General features: G+C 35.7%; 2 protein-coding genes across 2 annotated transcripts; one reads left to right on the top strand and one right to left on the bottom strand.

Moving 5' to 3' along the window:
• The first annotated feature begins 865 nt into the window (after nucleotides 1-865).
• Nucleotides 866-14144, top strand: sim1b (SIM bHLH transcription factor 1b). The gene is made up of 12 exons (XM_051108114.1): nucleotides 866-987; nucleotides 1239-1547; nucleotides 5329-5426; nucleotides 5613-5702; nucleotides 5780-5888; nucleotides 7190-7275; nucleotides 7365-7564; nucleotides 7648-7754; nucleotides 7921-8068; nucleotides 9990-10137; nucleotides 11230-11572; nucleotides 12415-14144. Exons 2-12 carry the CDS (start codon nucleotides 1373-1375, stop codon nucleotides 12963-12965), a joined length of 2055 nt encoding a protein of 684 aa, XP_050964071.1. The 5' UTR covers nucleotides 866-987; nucleotides 1239-1372; the 3' UTR covers nucleotides 12966-14144.
• An 8622-nt stretch (nucleotides 14145-22766) lies between these two features.
• ripply2 (ripply transcriptional repressor 2) lies at nucleotides 22767-23723 on the bottom strand. The gene is made up of 3 exons (XM_051108543.1): nucleotides 23545-23723; nucleotides 23393-23457; nucleotides 22767-23075 (listed from the first exon to the last, which is right to left on the bottom strand). Exons 1-3 carry the CDS (start codon nucleotides 23653-23655, stop codon nucleotides 22910-22912), a joined length of 342 nt encoding a protein of 113 aa, XP_050964500.1. The 5' UTR covers nucleotides 23656-23723; the 3' UTR covers nucleotides 22767-22909.
• Between the last annotated feature and the right edge of the window lie 565 nt (nucleotides 23724-24288).

Below are 24288 nucleotides of genomic sequence, written 5' to 3' on the forward strand. Positions count from 1 at the left end.
TTTCCTTATTTTAAGAAACCCTTTCTTCTCCTGATTATAAGTTGTGAATTATTTATTCTGATTGTATTGTACAGGTTGCATTCTGCGCTCAAATCAGAACAATATATGAAAAACTAGTAAAAGTGCACACGATGCTCTGTGAATATCGAATATTTATATCTTGGGGCTGATGTCCTTTTCATTACGCTAGAAAAAATAAAGTAGTAATAAATGTTGCTATCTGTATCTAAACTGAGAAACTGTAGTATATACATAAACATCATATGTATATGAAATATTTATGGTTTATTAAAAAGTCTATTACATTTTTTTAAATGCTATTTATACACATTGAGTAACTTGGATGTGCGAGACTTCCGGTGTAGTGCTCTCCCAATTTTTATACCTGTGCAAAACAGCCCATTACAAAACAGTCTTGCAAACTGATATTTGCTATCATATAATTCAAATTTACTGTCGTAATCATAAACACACTAGTTTGTAGGGCAAGCAGTTTGTTATTCTTAGTTATTTACGGATAGCGGCTAATGAAACGGAAGTCTCCCACATTCAAAGAAAATACCTTCCGTGTTTCAAAATAAAGTGGATGCGATGATGAATTGGTGTGTTAAAGGCTTTAATTTGTTGCCAACGGACATTTACATTAACTTGTTACAGGAAGTTTCCTTTGTGCAGATCCTCTCCACACACACACACACACACACACCCCTTCAGGAGCTCAGATCCTCCCAATGAGCCCCGGTTTCCACGAGACTCTCTGACCAATGAGCGCGGGAGTGACGGAAAGACCGGACAACACGGGACCGTTTCAGACACACACACACACACACACACACACACACCCGCTACCTGATGATGTGCTCACGTGTGATTCCAGCCAGCAGAGTAGAATAGAATAGAATAGAATAGAATAGAATAGAATAGAATAGAATAGAATAATGTTTGGCGTACGAATATTCTGGAACTGCTGATCCTGAACAAAACGTGGTGAGTATAATTTAATGTTTAATTTTTTATGTTATAATTTAATTTTAAAAATAAATTTAATTTTTAATTTTCATAATAGAAATCTAGGACATGTGAAGTAGCCTAAATGTTAGTTTTGGCACAGTAACACATGTGCCGCGTCGCTATGTATTTTTAAGTAGACTAATAATAAACGAATTAAGAGTGCTATTGAATTTTTTAGAGCAGGTGAAGCGCAGATTGATGAAGTTTTGCTGTATTTTGATTGGCAGCGTCCTGCTGTCTGCGGCCTGCGCGGGTCAGATGCGCGTCCACGCGTCTCTTCTACACCTGTCCGGTGAGCTCCGCTTCTCTCTCGCTGGATTTATTGAGACTCTAAAGGGATTTGAACTCGATTAACGGCACGATGAAGGAGAAATCAAAGACGGCGGCGAGGACGCGACGGGAGAAGGAGAACAGCGAGTTTTACGAGCTCGCCAAAATGTTGCCGTTACCGTCCGCCATCACGTCTCAACTGGACAAAGCGTCCATCATCCGGCTGACCAGCAGCTACCTGAAGATGCGACTGGTGTTCCCGCAAGGTCAGATGCTTCTATTAACACTCTGGCACTTTTTAAACAGGCTTGCTGATGCGTCACGCTTAATGATAAAAATGGGAACATGAAAATAAACTGGCTCTAAAACTTCAGTCGATCAAACTAAATACATGAATACCAGCAAACTATTTTTTATGGGCTAAATCGGGTTGGAATAGCCTTTTAAGAGAACAAAAGTTGCAAAAACAGTGTTATAGTGTAATAGTAATAAGTTTCTGATGGGCTTTAGGTTCTAAAGGAACCATTTTTCGCCGCAGTTGAGCCGTAGTAATATTTGGGTCTATCATTGACCGACATACAAAGGGAAAGCCATCCGGGTCAATTTTTGGAAATTGAAATTTAAACATCATGTGAAAGCTCAATAAATGTATGATGTGTGGTTTGTCAGGATAGGGCAATTTTTGTCTGAGATACAACTATTTGAAAATCTGGAATCTGAGGGTGCAAAAAAATAATCAAAATATTGAGAAAATCACCTTTAAAGTTGTCCAAACGAAGTTCTTAGCAATGCATATTACTAGTTTGATATATTTACGGTCATGGAACATGATCTTTATTTAATATTCTAATGATTTTTGGCATATGCTAAAAGATAAATCGATCGTTTTTACCAATACAATGTATTTTGGCTATTGCTACAAATACACCCGTGCTACTGAAGACTGGTTTTGTGCTCCAGGGTCACAGACAGTGAGTTTTCTAAACGTTATATTGTATTCTAGTATATTTATGTGCTTAATAGGCTACTGACCTGCAGGTCTGCATTTACTGAGAAACAAAAATGATTTATAGCCTACCACGCAATTATACATTTTCTGTCTGATAAATCGTATTTAAATCTAAAGCTGCATTTAAACGATATATATTATAAAAACAGCGCTGCAAATCAGCGTGACTTAAAAACACTGAACGCGACAGAACAATTATATTTCACATTCTGTTCTTGATTGTTACGGGATTTTGCATTTATATTTTTTTACAGCTAACAATTCAAATAATTGTTCAGATTCTAGATGATTCCCTTGAATTGTTTGACATTGGCCTACATGGAGAAAATGCAGCGTGTTTTAGATGGTTAGAATAAAAAACAAATTAAGGCTTCCTTTAATCGTAATTTCTGACACCGCTTCAGTATATTGATTTTCTTGGGGCTGTTTAAAGCCAGAGAAAAAAACACACACATCCTAAAGAGATTCTCATATGACATTTGACTCTGAATCACGGTTTGGAATCTAATTGAATCATTATTTTTAAGAGTGTGAGATTCAAGGCCTAAATACAGATAGAGACAGACAGATAGATGATAGATATATAGATAGACAGATAGAGAAGGCAGTAGCTCTGTATTTTTTTGTGAGAGGAACGTGCTGCGGGATCGAGTTGCTCTGAGGGTCGCTCTCTCCCGGTCACGCGCGTGACTGCGCACCCGCCGCGCTCATTACACCGGGAGCGCGTGCAGACCGGCTGTCTGGGCACCGCGAGCGCGAGGCACTTAAGATCAGATGAATTTCTAATTGCTGCTCGAGCGGCTGCTGTTCTTCCTCTTCTTTGAACGGGCTGAACAGTCTGCGAGAAACATGATTTTCATTAATTAAGCCTTTAGTTACAGCGATGCCGAGGAAAGTGTGAACGTGAAATATTGTGATGAACAAAAATTGTGGGTTTTTTTAGCAGAAATCGGTGTTCATCATACCATAATGTTTACATTTGCCCAAACCTGTGGAGAATACGCGTTTGATCAGAGAAAGTCAGATAGGTTAATAAGAAGAATATTTAAATGAAATAACCTTTGACGACTCGTATAAATAAAATCACACTTCATTTTGTTTCCTGCCTGCATATTATTTATTTTGTGCTTAATTAAAACAATATTTAAACGTTGCCTTTTCACCTAGCTTTCATATTTATCATTTATTCATAAGAAAAAAACAAATCCACTAAAGCAGAAAAATGCATTGTATCACTATAATAATATTTTTCTAATATGCCTAATAATAATAACTATCAGTAGTAGCAAAATAATATACAGTAGGCTAATAAGGTATTATACTCTAGCTAATAATTCTAGAAGGATTATATAAAATATTATAACTTTGTATATTTCGCATGTTTAATGCAAATTAAAACCAAACAAAAGAATTGTTTACATTCGGTCGTTACAGTCGCCATATGAATCGAATCACCTCAATGTGCGAACAATTTCACTAATGGATCAATTCAGATCCCGGGCGAGAGTCCAGCTGTGTGTGTGTGTGTGTGTGTGTGTAGGCCTGTATGTGGGATATATAGCCTCCAGGGTCTGTTTATTCGGCTTATAAATTGAACAGTGCCTTTCATTCGACTGTTTTATAAAAATGTAAGAAATGTTTTTTCAAGCCCGTGTGTTTGTGTGAGATGTAAGAATGTCGCAGCGCTTGTGAAGCGCGTGCATGTTCTGATGTCAGTCACGCAGATCACGTGTGTTTGTGGTGGATGTCCGTGATTTGCTTTCCGGACCGAACTGTTTGTTCACGAGCTTAGATTCACTCACTACATCGATATGATGACTCGATACGAGCTCTCTCTCTCTCTCTCTCTCTCACACACACACACACACACACACACACACAAGTCAATACGTGATAAATCAACATTGACAATGGACCCTTTTCACAAGGCTGTGATGACGCGTTTCAGCGGTCATAATCATAAATCCTTGAAAGTTTTTCGTGTTTTGATTTTTTAAAAAATATATGTACATTTATAACACTATACTTTGTATTATCTCACCTTTTCATCAAGTTACAAAAAAATAGTTAACGCTACGTGGAGTTTTTCCTTTTGCTATTTAAGCAAATGGGAATGCAAAAAAAATGTTTTTTGTATTTGTGGTCTTCTCCCATTCACTGCTCTCGGATTTTACCCAACTATGACGACTTCCGCTACGAGAAACCCGGAAATGTGAGAAAGGTCCACACTAAGTGAATGTTAAAATTATAATAATGCTTATCAATGTATATATACACAATATACAATTATAGTTTATAGTAAAAACAATCATACTATGCTATTATAAACAATAATAATAATAATAATAAAGAGATATCAATTTTATCCTATTTTATTATTGTATTTTAGATTATTATATTATACAAGTGTGTACAAGTTGTATATAATATAAAACACAAAACATTATTATTATTTATTATAATGATTAGTACTATTATTATAATTCTATTTTAGAAAAAAATATGGTAACAATATATTTTAAGGTGTCCTTGTTACACGTTACATGTACTTACTATTATGATAACAATAAATTATGCATAATTACATGCAAGTAACCCTAAGCCAAAGCCTAATTGCAACCCTAGCAAGTACATGTAGTTAACTAATATTACTCAGTACCTAAATATATAATTACACTGTAGTTAAATAATGTAACCAAAAATAAACATTTGATGGGAACACTTTACAATAAGATGTCATTTGTTAACTTTAGTGAATGTAACAAGAATGAACAATACATTACGCTATTCACTAATCTTTACTCATGTTAGTTCATAAAAATAGAATTGTTCATATTAGTTCACAATGTATTAACTAATGTTAACAAACACAACTTGTGATTTTAATAATGCATTAGTAAATGCTGAAATTAACATTAATAAATGCTGTAGAAGTATTGTTCGTTCTTAGTTCATGTTAACTAATGAACCTTGAAGTAATGAAGTGTTAGCCATTCAATAAAAGGCTGTTTTATAACTGTGTGTGTGTGTTGCTGTAGGTTTGGGTGAGGTTTGGGGTCGAAGTCGATCGATAGAAAACACAAACCATGAGCTCGGATCTCATTTACTGCAGGTAATAATCAGCAAGATGCTCCAGGTAATATGAAGACTTTATTATTCTCATTATTGGCTTGTACTCATTCAGAAATACTACAGATAATGTCTCATTTCCACACATGTGCTTTTTTATGTCATTTGAACATGTTTAACAAAGTTTCTTTCCAGATGTTCTTGTCTTTCGCCGGTGTCTGTCGTGATCCGTCTGATATTCTCTGATCTGCAGACGTTAGACGGCTTTATATTCGTGGTGGCGGCCGACGGGAAGATCATGTACATTTCGGAGACGGCGTCGGTTCATCTGGGCCTTTCACAGGTGAAGAACTAACTAACTTCTCATGTGCTTTCTGTGCTCTTCTGCTCCAGTGGAGTCACAGACGTGCTTTCACACAGGTAGAATTGACCGGGAACAGTATTTATGAGTACGTGCATCCGGCCGATCACGACGAGATGGCTGCCGTTCTGACGCCTCAACCCTCGTACCACTCGCACTTCATCCACGGTGAGACGTCTGAACGCCAACAACAAACACACACGCACATGCATTTCTAATGTAGACTGAAAAAAATGATTTTTACAAGTTGTAAATTAAGGGGTGCAAATTAAAAATGAAATTAAATAAATTAAAATGTAAATAAGTCAACTATCTAAATTTAAATAAAATAAAAATTAAATTACTGCACATATACACACAAACACACAGTAAAACTGTTTGTTTTTTTGTTGTTTTTTTTCCAAGTCAAAGTGTAAAGTCTTACAAAGATAAAAAAATATATGTATAAAATATATTTTTTTACATACAATATAATATGAAAGATTATAAAGAGTTTTTATAGATACAGAGATTATTTTGAAGTATGTTGTACAAGAATTATGTATATTATTATACAGTAAAAACGTAATTAGGACTGTCTTAAAAAAATCTTAAATTAAGATGGAAAATATATAAATATAAAGAATAAAATTATAATATATTGTATAATTATAATATATATATACAACACACAAAAACAACAACAAACACACACTGAAAAAATAATTTTTACAAGTTGTAAATTAAAAGGGTGCAACATTAAAAATGTAATTAGGATTGTTTTGGCAACAAAAAACATAAATAAAAATAAAAATAAATTAAAATGTAAATAAATCAACCATCTAATTTAAATAACTTAAATTAAGAATTATGACACAAAATACAAACACACACACACAGTAAAAAATTTTGTTGTTTTTTATTGGAGTAATTTTTTTTTTGTTTTTCCAAGTCAAAGTGTAAAATCTTACAAAGATACAAAATATACACATTTTTTTACACTAAGTATTTTCAATTTAGTTGTACATTGTAAGAGAAATTTTCAATTAAAATGGGTACAAAAAGTCTTAAATTACATTTTGAACTATTATACAATATAATATTAAAGATTATTAAAGAGATTTTATAGATACAAATATTATTTTGAAGTAGTTGTACAAGAATTATGTATATTATTATAGAGTAAAAACACAACTAGAACTGTTTTAGGCACAAAAAAATCTTAAATTAAGATTTAAAATTCATACGTGTAAAGAATAAAATTATATAATTGAAATATCTTTTACATAAACTATTTTTTGTCTTTACAGGAATTATTTTAGTTTTTCTGTTTCAAAATTTCACTTTTCTTTCTGATTATTTGTGAAATTTACTAGCAAATTTTGTCTTTTTTTCAGTGTATGAGAAGCGAAACACCAGGTTAATATGGCAAGAATGTGACTAAATTAACATTAATATCATGCGTATGAATGCGATGTTGTATTTTGCAGAGTATGAAGTGGAGCGCTCGTTCTTCTTGAGAATGAAGTGTGTTTTGGCCAAGCGTAACGCCGGACTGACGAGCGGAGGATATAAGGTACGGACACACAGACTGACGCCGCGTCAGCTGACACACACACACACACACACACAGACACTAACGGAGCGTGACCTTTGACCCCGCAGGTCATCCACTGCAGCGGCTATCTGAAGATCCGGCCGCTGAGTCTGGAGGCGTCTCCGCTGGACGGCTGCTATCAGAACGTGGGTCTGGTGGCGGTGGGACACACGTTACCGCCCAGCGCCGTCACCGAGATCAAGCTGCACAGCAACATGTTCATGTTCAGAGCCAGTCTGGATATGAAGCTCATCTTCCTCGACTCCAGGTATATAATATACAGATACATAACGGATTAATGACTTCTGTTATTGTGAGTTTCACTGATTCGGCCTGTTCTGTGCCTCTAAGGGTTTCAGAGCTGACAGGATATGAACCACAGGACCTGATTGAGAAGACCCTGTATCACCATGTGCACAGCTGTGACAGTTTTCACCTGCGCTGCGCTCATCACCTGCGTGAGTCCAGATGTTCTCAATAATTCAACTTTCTTTGTGCCACAAAAAGTCATAAGTTATGTTTTTAATGTTCCACCTTTTCTGACTTTTACAAATGTTATATATATCTAATGTGAGTCCATTAAAATCAGTTTGATGGTTAATATGTGTGTGTGTGTCTCTGCAGTGTTGGTCAAAGGTCAGGTGACCACTAAATATTACCGCTTCCTGTCCAAACACGGCGGCTGGGTTTGGGTGCAGAGTTACGCCACCATCGTTCACAACAGCCGCTCGTCTCGTCCGCACTGCATCGTCAGCGTCAACTACGTCCTCACGTGAGTCGCACCAGCGTCGGCTCTCACGCACACACACCGGGGAATAAAGAACAGAGATGTTCAGAGATGAAACAGCAACAGACAATAAAAACATTAAATATTATTACAGTTTAAAAAAACTGTTTGGATATTAATATATTTTAAAATGTAATTTATTCCTGAGATGTAAAGCGGCATTTTCAGGCTATATATACATACACTGAAAGTTTGGGTTGTAAGGTTTTTTTACAATTATTTTTATTCTTCTGCTCATTACGCCTACATTAATTTAATCAAAAATACTGTAAAAAATTGTAAATTATATTTACAATTTAAAATAGCTGTTTTTTATTTAAATACATTGCAAAATGTAATTTATTTCTGTGATGTGTAGCTGAATTTCCAGAGTATGTGCACTCAAAAGTTTGGGTCATAAGATTTTTTACATTATTTTAATTCTTCTGCTCATCAAGCCTACATTTAATCAAAAATACAGTAAAATTTTAAAATATATTTACAACTTAAAATAGCTGTTTTTATTTAAATCTATTTTAAAATGTAATATATACCTTTGATGCAAAGCTGAATTTCCAGACAAGTCTTTACTGTTATGTTTGTTTGAAGTCTTTGGTTTACAGTGCTGTGTCAAACTGAGGTCGTCTGAAACACAGTAAATATTCAGCACAATCTCACCGCTGTCAGAAATGATGAATACCTGCGGCTCATAACACTAGGCGTACAGCGTTCGGGCGTTTCAGGTGTGATTTTCATGATAAGAGCAGGATAAAGGCTGTTTGCGCTGTGTCTCGGTGAGTTCAGTAGTTCAGACGGAGGACAGACGTCTGCGGGTCGGAGGAGACGAACACGAAACCACAGCTGTGAAATCACACAGACACATTTCACAAGCTTTCCTTTGTGTCACACGACTCGGGTTTAACGGCGGCGAGCGCTGTACAAACTGATTAACACTCCTGTCGCATTAAAACACACCTTACGCACTCACGGGTCACAACTTCATATCTGTCAACTAAAACCACACTGTATCTGATCAGTAACTCGAGTGAGTGTGCAAAAATGTTTTAAATGTGTGTTTTTTTTTTCTAGATAAACAATTTACCCCTTTTCATTAATTTAAAAAAAATTAAGAAAGTCTTTGATGTTTCACATTTTACATGAAATCCTGCAAAACCAGTGGGATGTGAACATTTTGGGTTTTTTTTTACTAAATTTTATTTCAGTAGAAAATTATGCAAAACTTATAAGAACATTTAAATGGATAATGTCCAGTATGGAAAGAACAGAATTTAATACAATTAATTTGAGTTTATAACTCGTGATTGATCAAAATCATTGCACATTTAAGAAACCTACATATTTCTAACAAAACAACATCAAACTGACATAAACACTTCTCACTTGCATCTTTTGTCTGTCTGTAGGTGCATATTCAGATTTAACAACAGAATTCAGTCCCAAAAGTGTGTGTGAGAAAATGGCTAAATGTATTTACAGAAGTAATTGACCCCCTCAATGAAAGTCTGTGGGACTTTTCATAGTTTTGATTGAAAACTGTAAATTACAAGTTAGAAAAGATACAGCAACCTGAGTGAGAGCAGTCTGAAGGTCTGACCCAAGTGTGGTGTCTTTAACACTGTAGGAGGAGATACCGTAGCAGCAGTTTAAATAGTAGATCAGTAGATTTGCTTTATCAAACCAAGCTAAAAATCAGCATGATATATCATGTGTAAACACAAAAAATATGTGATGTGTATGTTGATCATCCTAATCCATACACCAAGTTTTTTTTCCTCCACTAAACACTATGGATTTTCTAGACGTGTGTATGTGCTGCATAATGATTTATGACGATCTGCTACAGCAGTGAATGTGGTGCTCATACAACATATTTACTGTAATAATGATGATGTGTGTGTGTGTGTAGGGACACGGAGTATAAAGGCATGGCGTTGTCTCTGGACCAGCTGAACCCCATCAAACCTGCGTTCCCGTACGCAAACCACCACGAGCCGGACGACAAAACCCCAGCGTCAAACAGCAGGAGGAAGATCCTGGTTTCTCCGTATTCACAGGTGACGCACACACCTGCACCTGAATCACTCACAGACGCTTCTGCTCACACCACTGCTCTCAGATCACTGCAGTACATATTATATATTACTTTCACAGTTTTCACTCACCACATTGTCTTTACTGGTTCATTATTAATTAATTAATTAATTAATAATTATACACACTATATCATTCCAATTATGCTCACCAAGGCTGCAGTTATTTGCCTAAAAATACAGTAAAAACATTGATATTATGAAATATTATTACATTTGTTTTGTAGTAAACGTTAAAATGTAATTTATTCCTGCGATCAAAGCGAACTGTTTGTTCAGCTTGATTTCAAGTCCTTTACATACATTAACAGATGCAACATTTGATTTGAATTCATGTATTAGTAAACGGTGAAATGAATTTTAATTGAGATTAATGAATTCATTAGATGTTTTTCATAGTTAGTTCATGTGAACTAGTGTAGTTACTGCCACTTCATCAAATGTGTCTTTGCTGAATAGAAGTATTAATTTTGTTTAAAAAAAATAGTATCATTGAGATACTATTACTTTTTGTTAATATTTTAAATAAAATAAAAAAAAATATTAATTGTATAATTTCTGCTTTAATGTCAATTTTGTTATTTTGTTGTTATAGTTAGTTTTAGTTATTCTTTTAGTTACATTAAGGTAAACTAAATGAAAATAAGAAATGCTGACTTTAAATAAAATAAGTTTTGCAATATTATTACTATGTTTTTTCAATGCACGTTTACAGTATAACATGTGTTACTGAAACTCCCTAAAAGTTACAACAACTCTGATAAATCACTTTATTTATTTTTTTTTTTTATAGACAAAATGTGTGATTTTGGAGTCCAGACAAATAATTAAAATAAATAAACAAATATTACAGAAAAAAAATAACGAGGAATGAAATTCCACGAACGTCTTCATCTTTAATTTTTAGAATCAACTAAAAAAAAAAAGACAAGACAAAAAAATAATAATAATAAAAAATAAATTATCTATGTAGAATCTGCTGTATTTTTCTTGAGTGTGTTTTTGAGGGTTTCTCTCCTCACTTCCTGTTCTGTTTTTTCTTTTCTTTTTTTTCAGCAGTTCTCGTCCTTCCAGCCCGAGCGCTCAGATTCCGACCGTGACAGCCAATGGGGCGGCAGCCCTCTGACAGACTCCGCCTCCCCACAGCGCCTGGATCACAGTGACGCGTCTGAAGCGGCGTGCGGCTCGCTGTGTTACGCTCTCTCTCAGGGTGACGTGATGCACACGTGTGCTCAAACACACACACGCGCGGCTCTGTGCGATCAGAGCGGCCGCTACGTCCTGGGCGTCAGCGGGAGAGAGGGGTGGTGGGACGCCACGCGACCCGTCCCGCCGCTCACTAAAGCAACTCAGCACAACGGAGGTGAATTTGACGGCAGAACGTACCATCACACTCACGGTGAGTCACGTGATACGTCAGGAATCATGCCAATATTCTGATTTGACTGTGATACACAACCATTCATAAATTTGGAATTATTAAGATTTGTTAATGCTTCTGAAAGAGTTGCTTCTGCTCAGCAAGGCTGCATTTATTTGATCAAAAATACAGTAAAAATTGTTAAATATTATTAGAATTTAAAACAGCTATTTTCTATCTGAACATCTGTTTAAATGTAATTTATTTCTGTGATGCGCAGCTGAATTTTCAGCATCATTACTCCAGTCTTCAGTGTCACATGATCCTTCAGAAATCATTCTAATATACTGATTTTTGTTTGTTTTTACTAATATTTTTAACCAGTTCTTTTTCTATTTTCTATTTTTAATTTTAGTTGAAGTTAAGCAGCTTTTGTCAGTTTTTATTAATTGTATATATAATTAACTTGCTGGATCATTCTTTTGATCATTTTAATAGATATTAATGAGTAAAAGTATTCATTTCTTTAAAAAACAACAACAACAAATTTTACTAGTGCACTTTAATACATTCTTGTTGTGAAAATCGTAGTCTTTCTTCAAAACAACTTACTTTCTTTTTAAAATTAATTTTTTTTAATTGTTTTGTGGCTGATGTCATGTAGGTCAGAGGTTAATCGCTAGATGAAGTCAGTAAAAACGTCAAAGTACTATTCTTTGATTGTAAACAATTACTGAACACACCTTTAAAATCTGACGTAATAGAATAAAAAACATCTGTAAATAAACATCTGAAGATACACACAAACAAAGAAGTTCATAATGAGTCCTGAGGGAGTTTGAGCACACGCGTAACGCTGTTAAATTAAATCTCATTGGCAGCTCATTGGGAGGACGAGCGCGCGGACGGCTCTCCTGGCTCGTCGGGCGATTCGGGAGACAGTAGCCATGACAACAGGGCGTTTCACACGAGCCCGCGGGAGTCCGAAAGCCTGATGGGAGCCAGACAGGAGCCGATCAAAGTGGAGGACGGCCGCATGAGCGATTACTTCTCCTCCGTCTGCCGCGGGCCGCCAGGGACCCGCGTCGCCTCGGACCGCCTCGTCCTGCGCCGGGACGACAAGGATGGGAGTCCGGCCTCACTTTCTGGTCTGAGCAGTCCCGGGTCGGACAGACTGTCCTGTCGGCCGCCGTCTGTCTCTCCGCACCTCCAGGCTCAGGGCAGCCCGCTGCTGTTCTCCACCCCGGACAGAGAGGCTGCGGACGGGCACACGCGCTCGCTGCGCCCCCTCGCCGGATGCAGCCTGGAGCCGCTTAACGGCCCCGAAAACCTGCGCGGGTTTCCCGCTCATTATGACGTGAGCGCACACGTGCACTTTCAGACCAGCGCCGCGCACAACGGCACATCGGTCATTATCACCAACGGCAGCTGACCGGAAAAACACCCGCTGCTTTATGAGTCTGTAAAGATGGAAAAAATCATGCAAACATGGAAACGAGAAGAAAAATGACAACGTTGTTTATACAGACGTGATCAACAACACGTGTAGGTCAGATCACAACATCAACAGGGGAAGAAATTATATTTTGCATGAAGAAGAGACCGTGGCATTATTTAACAACCTTTACTTTGATGCAAATTTTGAGGTTTTTGTACAGCATTAGTTGTACTGCTTTTAATTTGTGGATTTGAATTGAAAAGAAAATGTGATTTACAGTAGAAGAAAAATGAAGAATGCATGAAGACACTTTTTGGTTTGCACTGTGGCATTATTATCATGTCACTTCACCCCAGTTCTCATTATTTTAATGCAAGTTTTAAAAATCAATACGATTTTGCATTATTTACAGATTTACATATTGAAATAAAATCTATTATTTACTTACAAAAACAAGATCTTGAAAAAGGAAAAATGAAGAATGCATGAAGAAAATGAAGTTTTTTGTGGCACTGTGACATTTTCATGCCACTTCACCCCAGTTTTCATTATTTGAATGCAAAATCATTTATATTTTGCAGTATTTACATCATAATTACATTAGTTGTAACATCTTTAATTTGTTGCTTTTAAATTGAAAAAAATAGTATTTCAGAGAGAATACTGAAGAATGCATGAGGATAATTCTGTCTGTATATTATGTTAATTAATAAGACTTTTTAAGTTGCATTGGTTGTACTGACTTTAATTTTAAAAAATCTATTGTTTACAGTAATCAGGAAAAAAAAAGAGCTAAAATATGAATGCATGTAGAAAATGAAGGTTTTTTTTGTTTGCATTAGTGCATGACATTATTTTCATGTCAATTCAACCCAGTTCTCATTATTTTGATGTAAAATCGATTTTGGTTTTATTTGGTTTTATTGACTATTGAATCTCATTATTTTGATGCAATTATGTTTTGCATAATAGTTGCATTGGTTGAAAAAACTGAAAGAAAATATCCAGTTGAATAACAATAATGAGAATTTGATTTAAATAATCAGCTTCATTTTCTTTGTGCAGAATATAATTTCTTGCCATTTGAGGTAAATACTTTTCATCATCCATGAAATGATCAATGCCGTCGACTGAAACGGAAAAGAAATTTTGTATTCAATCGATTTAATAAATGCAAAAACGTATTTGGGAGTGTTTAGAAGTATTTGAAGTCATTTTGGTCTGAGAAGAGCTTTGGATGTGATTGATTGTCTTGTATAACATTTTATATGAAAAGGTCTGTGCTTAGATTTTTGCATGTGTGCAGATGTGACCAGTTGCATTTTTACATGCATAAAATGTGTATTTTCAACTGAAGGATGTGCTAGTTCTCCAGGATAAAGTCATGATGGCGTTTCTGTCAGCGATCATGTGAGGTGAGTGTCAGAAATTACAGTCATCTGACGTCACATCCAGATGTTAAACATATTGGAGAATGATTGACTGTGTGTGTGTGTGTGTGTTTGGGCCTCTGAGGCGTTGACATGCATTACAGATCCAAACCTCCACACACACACACACACACACACAGTCAATTCATAGTCTGATTTCTTAAAAGGACAGTAAACAAATCACAACGCTTTGTTAACTGCATAGCAACACCCTAGCAACCACTAACCCCACCCTAACAGTGATACTCAGCAACAGTCACCCAGCAACTACACAGCAACACCCTAGCAACATGGCCATGTGTTTTGTATTGTCAAACCTCACGTATTTAGTAAAGACTTTCTACATTACATCATCACAGTCAGTATCCAATCGGCTCGCTCCGTCCATGACATGTCCTGCTACTTTGTCGCTGTCTGTCTACCCATAACCCCCGGTGTGTTCCCATCTCGCCGCGTGTGTTGTTGTGTGTCAGTAAGCGTGCTAATGTATTCCAGCTCAGCTCCGTCTCATGGGAAGATTAATAACTAATTACTACAGGTCACTCAAGCAGATGGGCCTCCTGTGTGTGTGTGTGTGAGAGACACAGAGAGAAAGCGTGTGTGTGTGTGTGTGTGTGTAGTCAGTCGTGGCTTCTTAAACTCTCATGAATTCATGAGTCCCATCTGAGATGTTTCACCATGTGCAGGATTCTGCATTAAACGCTGCAGCGCTGTGAGCAACAGATGCACGACACACACTCACACACACACACACACACACATGTTTGTTTTTGTGAATTGTGGGGACTTTCCATAGACTTCTATAGATTTTATACTGACCAAACGATATTGTCTAACCCCTAACCCAACCCTAACCCTAAACCTAGCCCTCACAGAAAACATGTTTACATCGTTACACTTTCAGACAAACATCATTTACTATTTTTAATAATTTTTTAACATTGTGGGGACCGCAGGCCGGTCCCCACAATGTCAAAAATTTCAGGTTTTACTATCCTTGTGGGGACATTTGGTCCCCACAATGTAGCAAAAACAAGTACACACACACACACACACACACACACAGATGTAATAGTGCTGCTGCAACGCAGGGCTGTATATACAAAACAAAGGGGACAGTTCAGTCAAAAATGACATTTCTGTCATCATTTAGTATCCCGAACACACAAAGATGATTTGAAGAATATTAGTAACGGTAGCCGTTGACTTTCATAGTGTTTTTTTCATACTACAGAAGACAGTGGCTACTGTTTACTTCCAACATTCTTCAAAATATCTTTCATGTTCAGCAGAAGAAAGAAACTCAGCATGAGGGTAAGTGAATAATTAAAAATTTTTCATTTTGGGGTGAACTGTCCCTTTAAGAAAAATGTCATTTTCTAACTAAAGAATGTTTGTGAGAATATTTTGTTCTTCCAAATATGTTCTTTTTCTTTTGTTCTGAAGATAAAACTTAAGGACAATTTGGTTTTGTGAAAAGAATGTTTGTACAAAAAAAAAAAAAAAGATTCTTACAGTAAAAATAACCTCCAATTTGCCTTAAATTCTAATAAATAAGATAGTTATATAAATTAGAGTTATATATTGTGTTGTTTAATATAAATATTAATATGCGACCCTGGACCACAAAACCAGTCTTAAGTCGCTGGGGTTTATTTGTAGCAATAGCCAAAAATACATTGTATGGGTCAAAATTATTGATTTTTCTTTTATGGGAAAAAGCATCAGGAAATTTAATAAAGATCATGTTCCAAGAAGATATTTTGTAAAATTCCTACTGTAAATGTATGAAAACTTAATTTTTGATTAGTCATGTACATTGTTAAGAACATTATTTGAAGAACTTTAAAGGCCATTTTCTCAATATTTTGATTTTTTTGCACCCCCAGATTCCTGATATTTAAATAGTTGTATCTCGGCCAAATATTGCCCTATACTAACAAACCATACATCAATGGAAAGCTTATTTATTCAGCTTTCATATGATGTACAAATCTGGTTTTGTGATCCAGGGTCACATATTAGAACATAACACGACAAGTTTAATAAACTAGTCTTCAACAAGATCCACCACAGTCAGAACATATAAACACCAAAGCCTGTGATTTTCTCCTAATACAATTATACAGTACAATGAAATACAATTAACCTTGAACATTTTTGTCCTTTTCAGTTTTGTTTTGTTTTGTTTTGTTTGATCATTGTGCCTGTGTTATTGCCGGCTGCATACATTTTGGCACATGTGTGTATTTTTATTGGAATTCTACTGTTTACCCCCATTCCCTTTAATAAATCTATTTTGCACTAGGAACAAAAAAATAGTTCCTCTTAGGACCTTAATGACAAAAATCTACCCATTAAAATACATTTTTAATCACAAGTGCCATTTAACTGTAAAATGATGCAATTTTTGTTACTAGACTCTCATTCTGTTGGCAAGGCTTCAAAATTAAACCTTTTTACCTTTTTTTTTTTTTTTTATTTTGCCATTTTTGGCTAATAAAGCAAATACTCGCTTTATTCCTGTTTTTTGTTTCTGCATATTATAGAGTCAACTGGATAAATAATGCAGCTATAATAGTGTGGGTGTGTTGTTATGGATGTCAGAGTGTGGTTTGTATGTGTGTCACAAAAAAAGTGTGTGTGTGCTTGTAATATTTCAGAGAGAAAAACTGCAAATCACAAATCCAACCAGTGTGTGCACCAGTGGAGTTTTGCTGCCACCTAATGGGGAAAATGTGGTACTGCGCCCTAACAAAATCCTGAAAGCTTATCTTTTGAGATATCAACCTCAAAATTGGAACACGACTTGTTTCAATTTATGGCTTTGATTTTCTAGCAAGTATGTTTCATTAAATATGTATTGTATAAAAAATATTGTTCATAAAGCATTTTCATCAACTTAAACCTCTATTTTTTTTTTTTTGGTTTCACTTTTTAAACCTTTTCTACTTCAACAATAATCTGCCATGGGTCTTCTTTAAAATGAGACCTTAAGTCTGAACTTAAGTCTGTGCTCCAAAGTTCCAAATTTTTATGACAGGTTTTTGACACAGACATTTTTGTCCACTATGAACCTATGTGTAACTTTTTTTTATTGATGCACACGGGTCAAACAAATGTTAGTATTATTAAACATCAGAGTCAGTGTGGTTTTTGTTCTGTATATATTCATGAAAAGTTCTCTGACTTTATTTGTTATTTCTTTTGAAACAGGTTTGTCTCTTGTCACACACACAGTGATGCAGAAGTGTGTGTGTGTACTTGTTTTTGCTACATTTGGTCCCCACAAGGATAGTAAAACCTGAAATTTTTGACATTGTGGGGACCACCTATGGAGAGTCCCCACAAAGATAATAAACCAGACGTGTGTGTGTGTGTGTGTGTGTCAGGAAGTGATGTTTGTGAATCCAACTGCTCAATATCTAATTGAGACATTCCATGAGCGCGGAGCAGAACGATGCATCTGATGAACATTAACTTCATCTCCATGCCTGTGTGTCTGTGAACACCAACCTCATGCTTTATCCTCACCTTAACAGATAATCCAGTGTGTGTGTGTGTGTGTGTGTTGCTGCCCCCCTGGCCTGTTTGATTTATGAGCTTTTTGAGTTTTCTGGAAGCTTCAACCTACAGCTGCAGTTCAGATGGTGAGGAACCGAACACACACACACACACACACACACACACACACACACACAGATTAGCTTGTCATGCTGTAGTGTTGTGGGGGAGCTGCTGATGGGCGTTTCTGATTCCTCGTTAAGTGGCCGTTTTGAAACAGACCATTAACCCTCCGCAGCCCTGTGAAAGTTCAGCCGTCAGACAGAAAGACTGATGTGTGATCCACTCACGCAGATCTCGTGCGTTTATGCAGCTTTACTTTAGACTGATGGGAAAATATATATGTATTAATTTAATTAAAAATACAATTAACCATATAGCCACTTAACAAAATATTCTAAGAGTGTTTTATTAACATAAAAACATTATTTCTGAATGTTCCCTGAAGAATTTTAAACATTTGAGACATTTATTTTGGTTATGCAAAGGTTAAGTGAACTTTACTTTTGAATGTTTTCTGAAACAAGCAGTAATGTTTAAAAAATGTTAGATGAACATCCAACTAAAATATTTCATGAAAAAAAAAAACATGTATGTGTATCAATGAGGTTTTTGTGTTAAAGTTGTGATAAAATTATTAAAGACCAGATAACTTAAAAAAAAAGAGAGAACCTTGCCAGAAACTTGACCCTGCTAGCTGGGTAATAGTGCTAGTTAGTAGTGTGGAAAAATAAATGGCATTATCAACTTATAAAAAGTAAAATAAAATAAAATACTAAAGACATTAATATGATCTAATCACAGTTGTTTATGTATATTAATCCATTTTAATGTTTGATTTTAAGCATCCACCTTATTTTGCAACGCAGAGGTTAGTTGTTTACTGTGAATGTGCGAGACTTCCGGTTCATTTGCCTCGGTAAATAACTAAGAATACCAAAGTGCGGTAAACTGTGAAATTATTTGAGCTTTTTTTTTTTTTTTTTTTTTTTTTTTGGCAGGTAACCGTGATTGACACCGGGAGTCTCGCACGTCAGCGTTACAGATCGCGCCATTCTTAAGAAGGTTTTTTTGTTGTTGTTTTTTATGTACGTTTGTATATATTTAAATGCTTCAGATAGCTGGCAGGACAAAACAGTCCTCAGAAGTGTAGCTAAATATGACAAAGTCACTTCCTCAATGGTTAAAATGATTCTAAATGGATAATATTTTAGCAGATGTTTGAATATGGTTTAGTCTGTAGTAAAAACAACAGAAATCTACAGTGTGTGATTTACATTTACATGGCGCTGAATCCGACTGCAAACATGAGAAAACCAATCAGAAATTAAACTATTTGCATAACTTGACGCTTCTACATCACATTCACGTCTTCATTAGCATAAGCACAATTACAGAGGAATTATTAGTCGTTATGAAGATCCTCTGCTGATGTGTGTTGATCCTGCTGGAGCGCAACAGACGCGCCTGTAAACAAACAAACAAACACACGTGACGAGAAGGAATGTGTGCCTTTTGTTTATTTAAATATGACGGATTAAAACAGAATTACTAATGCTGCGATCAATATGGAACATCCTTAAGTGTGGAGGGAATTATTGCATGAAAATGAATCTGACTGAATTTTTCCATGACAAACAAATCACAGCCGCGGTGAAACAGCGCCCTCTGCTGCCCACAACAACAACTATCACTGGGTCTAAAAACATAAGCTGTTATTAACACTGACAATAATCAGAATCTAATATTAGAATGATTTCTGAAGGATCATACGACACTGAAGACTGGAGGAATAATGCTGAATGTGAACAAAAATCATCCTCAAATTAGACTCAAAATGATAAAATAAGCATATTATTAAAATATAATATAATATAACAAAATTAAAATCTTAAATCATTATTAAATTACGTATCATTTTTATAGTATATATTTACAAATAAGTTACAAAAAAACGGCTGTGATCTGATGAATAAAAATTCTATATAAATATATAAATTTACCAAATACTAGAATCATATTGCACATTTTCATGCAAATGTTCCCTCTAGTGGCAGATCACACACTGCATACAGGTTCAGTCTACACACACACACACACACACACACACACACACATCACACTCTGCTGTGGGAACGCGGTCAGTCAGGTTTCACTGGCGTTCACTCGTCTCTCATCTTCACATCATCACACCTCTGAGGAGCTCACACACTCTCACACGACCTGCGACCGACACACAGATCTGAGGTTTATCAGTTATTACACACAGATCATGTGAGCGACCGTCCTCTGGATCTGAGCATAATGAAATAGAGCTCATAACCGATCACAAACTCATGACTCTCGAGTTCCCACAGTCACACTATATCACTAATAGTGTTAAATCACACACTCTCCAAACACACACACACACTCCTCACACCCTCACCTTCAGAGTCTGAACAAGGGCTGGTCAAAAGTTCATAAACACACAGATTCACAACAGTCAGCAAAAACATTATATTCTAATTATTTTCTAAATTTTCACTCTAAAACTCACAGCTGCGTATTACATTGATAATATTTATTAAGACGTGAATCATACACTGGAAATAATTTTTTTAAAAAAAACGACAGAAATGGCAATTAATACATGTAAAATGTACTACAATAATCTTTGTTGACAACAAAAAATAAATTTAAAAATATATATAAATATTAGACAAAAAGCTAAAAGAAAACATTAAAATGACTAACAACTGAAAATGGAATAAAACTACAAATAAATGAGTGATATTACTGAAACAGTGATATTTAAAAATAACAACATGTAAATTAAACAAAATTCATAAAATTAAAATTGAAAAAACAGAAATGAAAAAGAAAACTCAAAAAATATATATGTATATATAAAATTAATTTAAGAATATCAACAAAACTGTAATACTATATAAATAACACTGAACACTTTATCATTTCAAAACCTGTTGAATAATATTCTCACATCTGAGATCAGATGTACGGCCTTCATCCAGAAGAACACGGCGACTCACTCAGTCTGATGTTTAACTTAATTAGTTCCAAAAAACGATATCAATTGTTATAGGCTCTATAAAACAGACATATAAGACAGCAGAATGAGATGAGCAGCTCGACCCGGTCAAACCTCAGTCACGGTGTCAATCTACACACATCCTTAATGGACACAATAACAGCCTGAATTAACACCTTCACACACTCCAACATATTCCCAACACAACACCTCAATACACACTCTCTCTCTCTCACACACACTCCAACATATTCCCATTATGACACTTCAGCGCACACACACACTTCACACGTCCTGCTTTCCCATGATCATAAATATTTACAAATAACAAAAACTGCAGGAATCACAATGCTGTTGTAATATTTTCATAATTGAATGTGTGTTTAACTGTACACTATATTCACTACTGTTCAAATATGGCTGAAGTTTTCTGTCGTTCATATAAAGACCATACTGATGAATAAAAGTATTCATTTCTTTCTAAAAACAAATCTTACTGACCCCAGCAGTAGGATTTGTTTTTAGAAAGAAATGAATGCTTTTATTCACCAGGGCTGCATTTAATTGATCAGAAGTGCCAGTTAAGACATTTATAATGTTACTAAAGATTTCTATTTGAAATAAATGCTGTTCTTTTGAACTTTCTATTCATCTGTGAATCCTGGAAAATAAAATGTATCACAAAAATATTGTGCAGCACAGCTGGTGTTTCTTAAAGCAGCAAATCAGCATGTTAGAATGATTTCTGAAGGATCATGTGACACTGAAGACTTGCTGAAAATTACACTTTGATCACAGCAATCAATTACATTTGAACAGATTTTCACACAGAGTATCGATACGAGACCTTGGAACGTATGCACATAGAAATGCAAAGTTATATTTTTGCCATAATGCACGTTATATTTTGTTCTGATGTGAGTGTGTGAGAGGAGTCGGTGTGTCTGGGAAAGCAGCAGTAAAACAGTGACACGTTCAGACATTAACACTCCATCTGACGCCTGTACAGGTCACGACCCACTAAACCCAAACACACACACACTCTTCAGGACATCCTGTGTGTGTTAACACACCCCAATCATGTTGGGCAGCACGCTTATAATTTCAGACAGGCGTCAAATGAGGCTGAATTACAGTGTGTTCACTGTTGATTAACAACATGACAAATGTTCTGAAAGTTGTGATTGTCAATTCCTCACAGCCTCATTTTCATCCAGTGCGGTCTTTATATGAACGATAGAAAACTTCAGCCATTAGAGTCCAGTTAGAAAATACTGATAAGATTTGTTGGTTTTTAACATACTGAAATATTAAAAAGCACAGGTGCAGCTCACAGGAAACATTCTCAGAACAAATCTATGGACAGACATTCTTCCAATAACATTTTTAGACTGTTCATCTAATGTTATCTGCTCTTTAATAACATTCTGTTAATGTTAGCACAGAAACACTAATGGAACTTTTTTTTCCAGCAGTGTTTTAGTTGGACATTCATCTATTTTTTAAATGTTAGGATTTGAACACTGCGTTTCAGAATTTTAAAATGGAATGTTCCCTTCACATTTTGAACATTCAGAGAACAGCTGGGAAAAGTTAGACACTCACATCTGTAATACTGTTTACATGTTTTACAATATTACTTTCTATGAACACTCAAACTTGGTACGTTGCTTCATTTCCACAACCTCATGATTCAAAGAAAGAGCAAAACCAGAATTTAAAAATGTTCAAATATTTATTTATAGGAAATAAGTTACAGTCGGCGTGTAGAATAATTTATCATAAATACTAAAAAATAAAATAGATTTACATTCAAACTTCCAGTTTTATATACATATTCACAACTATTTACATGCAGTGACTAAATAAAGTGAATCAGAATTCAGAGTCTATAAATAAAGTGATGAAGGTCTTCAGTTGAGCTCTTTCTCAGGCTCTTCGTCACTGTCTTCGTCATCATCGTCGTCGCCGTCCGAGTCCTCGTACAGGCAGATCGTGGCCTGAACCGGATAATTGCGCAGGAGGATCTCGGCGTCCTGGTACAGATAATCGAAACAGCGAGATTTGGGCCAGAACAACCTGCAGAAACAAAGAGGAACAGTGTGAGTTGAGAGATCACAGAAACATTCTCTCAAAGTTATGAACAAACGTTCTTCCTGTAACATTAATAGAACATTTATTCAGTGTTATCTAGATGTTCTTGAAATGCAACATTCGTAACATTGTTAACAGAATGTTTCAGGTGGACTCTAAATGTTACCACTTGTTTCAGAACATTCAGAGAACATTCAAAAGTAACATTCCAATAAAGTACGCAAAATGATTGAATGGAATGTTCCCTCAACGTTCATATAACCAAGAAAAAAACGTTTTAGAACACATTGGTGTTGACTTACTTGACAGGGTGTGTGATCACAGGGACTTTCAAGTGTTGCTCCTCAGCTGACGGTCTTTCATAAGGCTGTTGAGTACAGAGAGAATCATTTAATATCATTTGTTTTGCTCAGAGTTATACCTCAATAAGATTTCACAGAGATCATTAAAGTACCTTAAAAGCGTTGGTTTTGCGCCCGTGAGCGCTTTTATGGATCCAGGGTCTCCAGTGTCGCGTCGCGTTTGTCTCAGAGTTTAATCCGTGCGTGAAACTGAGTTTGTCCATAGTGTCCGTGCAAAGAGAAGCTGAAGAGTATGTCCGTGCTGGTATTTCCGATCGGAATGATGCTCAGATTCGACTCTGGAGCCTTTATATACCCGCGTGCGCGCTCGTGCCAAACGGTGCGTTCGCGCCTCGCGTCTGACACGCGCGACCGAGGAGGTGTGAGCTCACACTCCCGCGAACACATGGACAGTTCACACATTTGGTGAAAAAAACACAATTAAAACTTGCTTTGTGCTCAGCTCTCATTCCACGTACGCGTTTATCTGTTTTATTTACGCACTGAAAAGTCACGCAGCACTGACAGAAGTCACATTATTTTGTGTTCTGATTAACTAATGCTGCTTCTATTCAACACTAGACAAACACGAGTTATTAGCACATGTAATTTGACATAAATTCCATTACATGTGTGTTTATACCAGAATTCTTTAATTCATATGGTTCTTTCTTATTTATTCATTTACTTGTTTATTTGTAAAGTGTGAAATATATCTTTGCAAAGGGACGGTTCTTTGTATTTATACGTTATTTACTAAATATAATTAATAAATAATAAGTACTCTATACTTTTACGGTTTTTTTTGTTATGCCACACATCAGACTCTATATTTTTACAGTTTAAACAGTCAAATA

Source organism: Labeo rohita, chromosome 4, assembly GCF_022985175.1.
Source record: "Labeo rohita strain BAU-BD-2019 chromosome 4, IGBB_LRoh.1.0, whole genome shotgun sequence".
In the NCBI taxonomy this organism is placed as follows: Eukaryota; Metazoa; Chordata; class Actinopteri; order Cypriniformes; family Cyprinidae; genus Labeo; species Labeo rohita.

Bases quoted from the DNA above. Each gene is read 5' to 3' on its own strand.
- ripply2 (XM_051108543.1), bottom strand. From the start codon at position 23,655: ATGGACAAACTCAGTTTCACGCACGGATTAAACTCTGAGACAAACGCG. The intron at 23,458-23,544 runs GTACTTTAATGA...TGTACTCAACAG, and splicing joins GCAAAACCAACGCTTTTAAG to CCTTATGAAAGACCGTCAGC. The intron at 23,076-23,392 runs GTAAGTCAACAC...TTGTTTCTGCAG, and splicing joins GTGATCACACACCCTGTCAA to GTTGTTCTGGCCCAAATCTC.
- sim1b (XM_051108114.1), top strand. From the start codon at position 1,373: ATGAAGGAGAAATCAAAGACGGCGGCGAGGACGCGACGGGAGAAGGAG. The intron at 5,703-5,779 runs GTGAAGAACTAA...GCTTTCACACAG, and splicing joins TTCATCTGGGCCTTTCACAG to GTAGAATTGACCGGGAACAG. The intron at 11,573-12,414 runs GTGAGTCACGTG...TCTCATTGGCAG, and splicing joins AACGTACCATCACACTCACG to CTCATTGGGAGGACGAGCGC.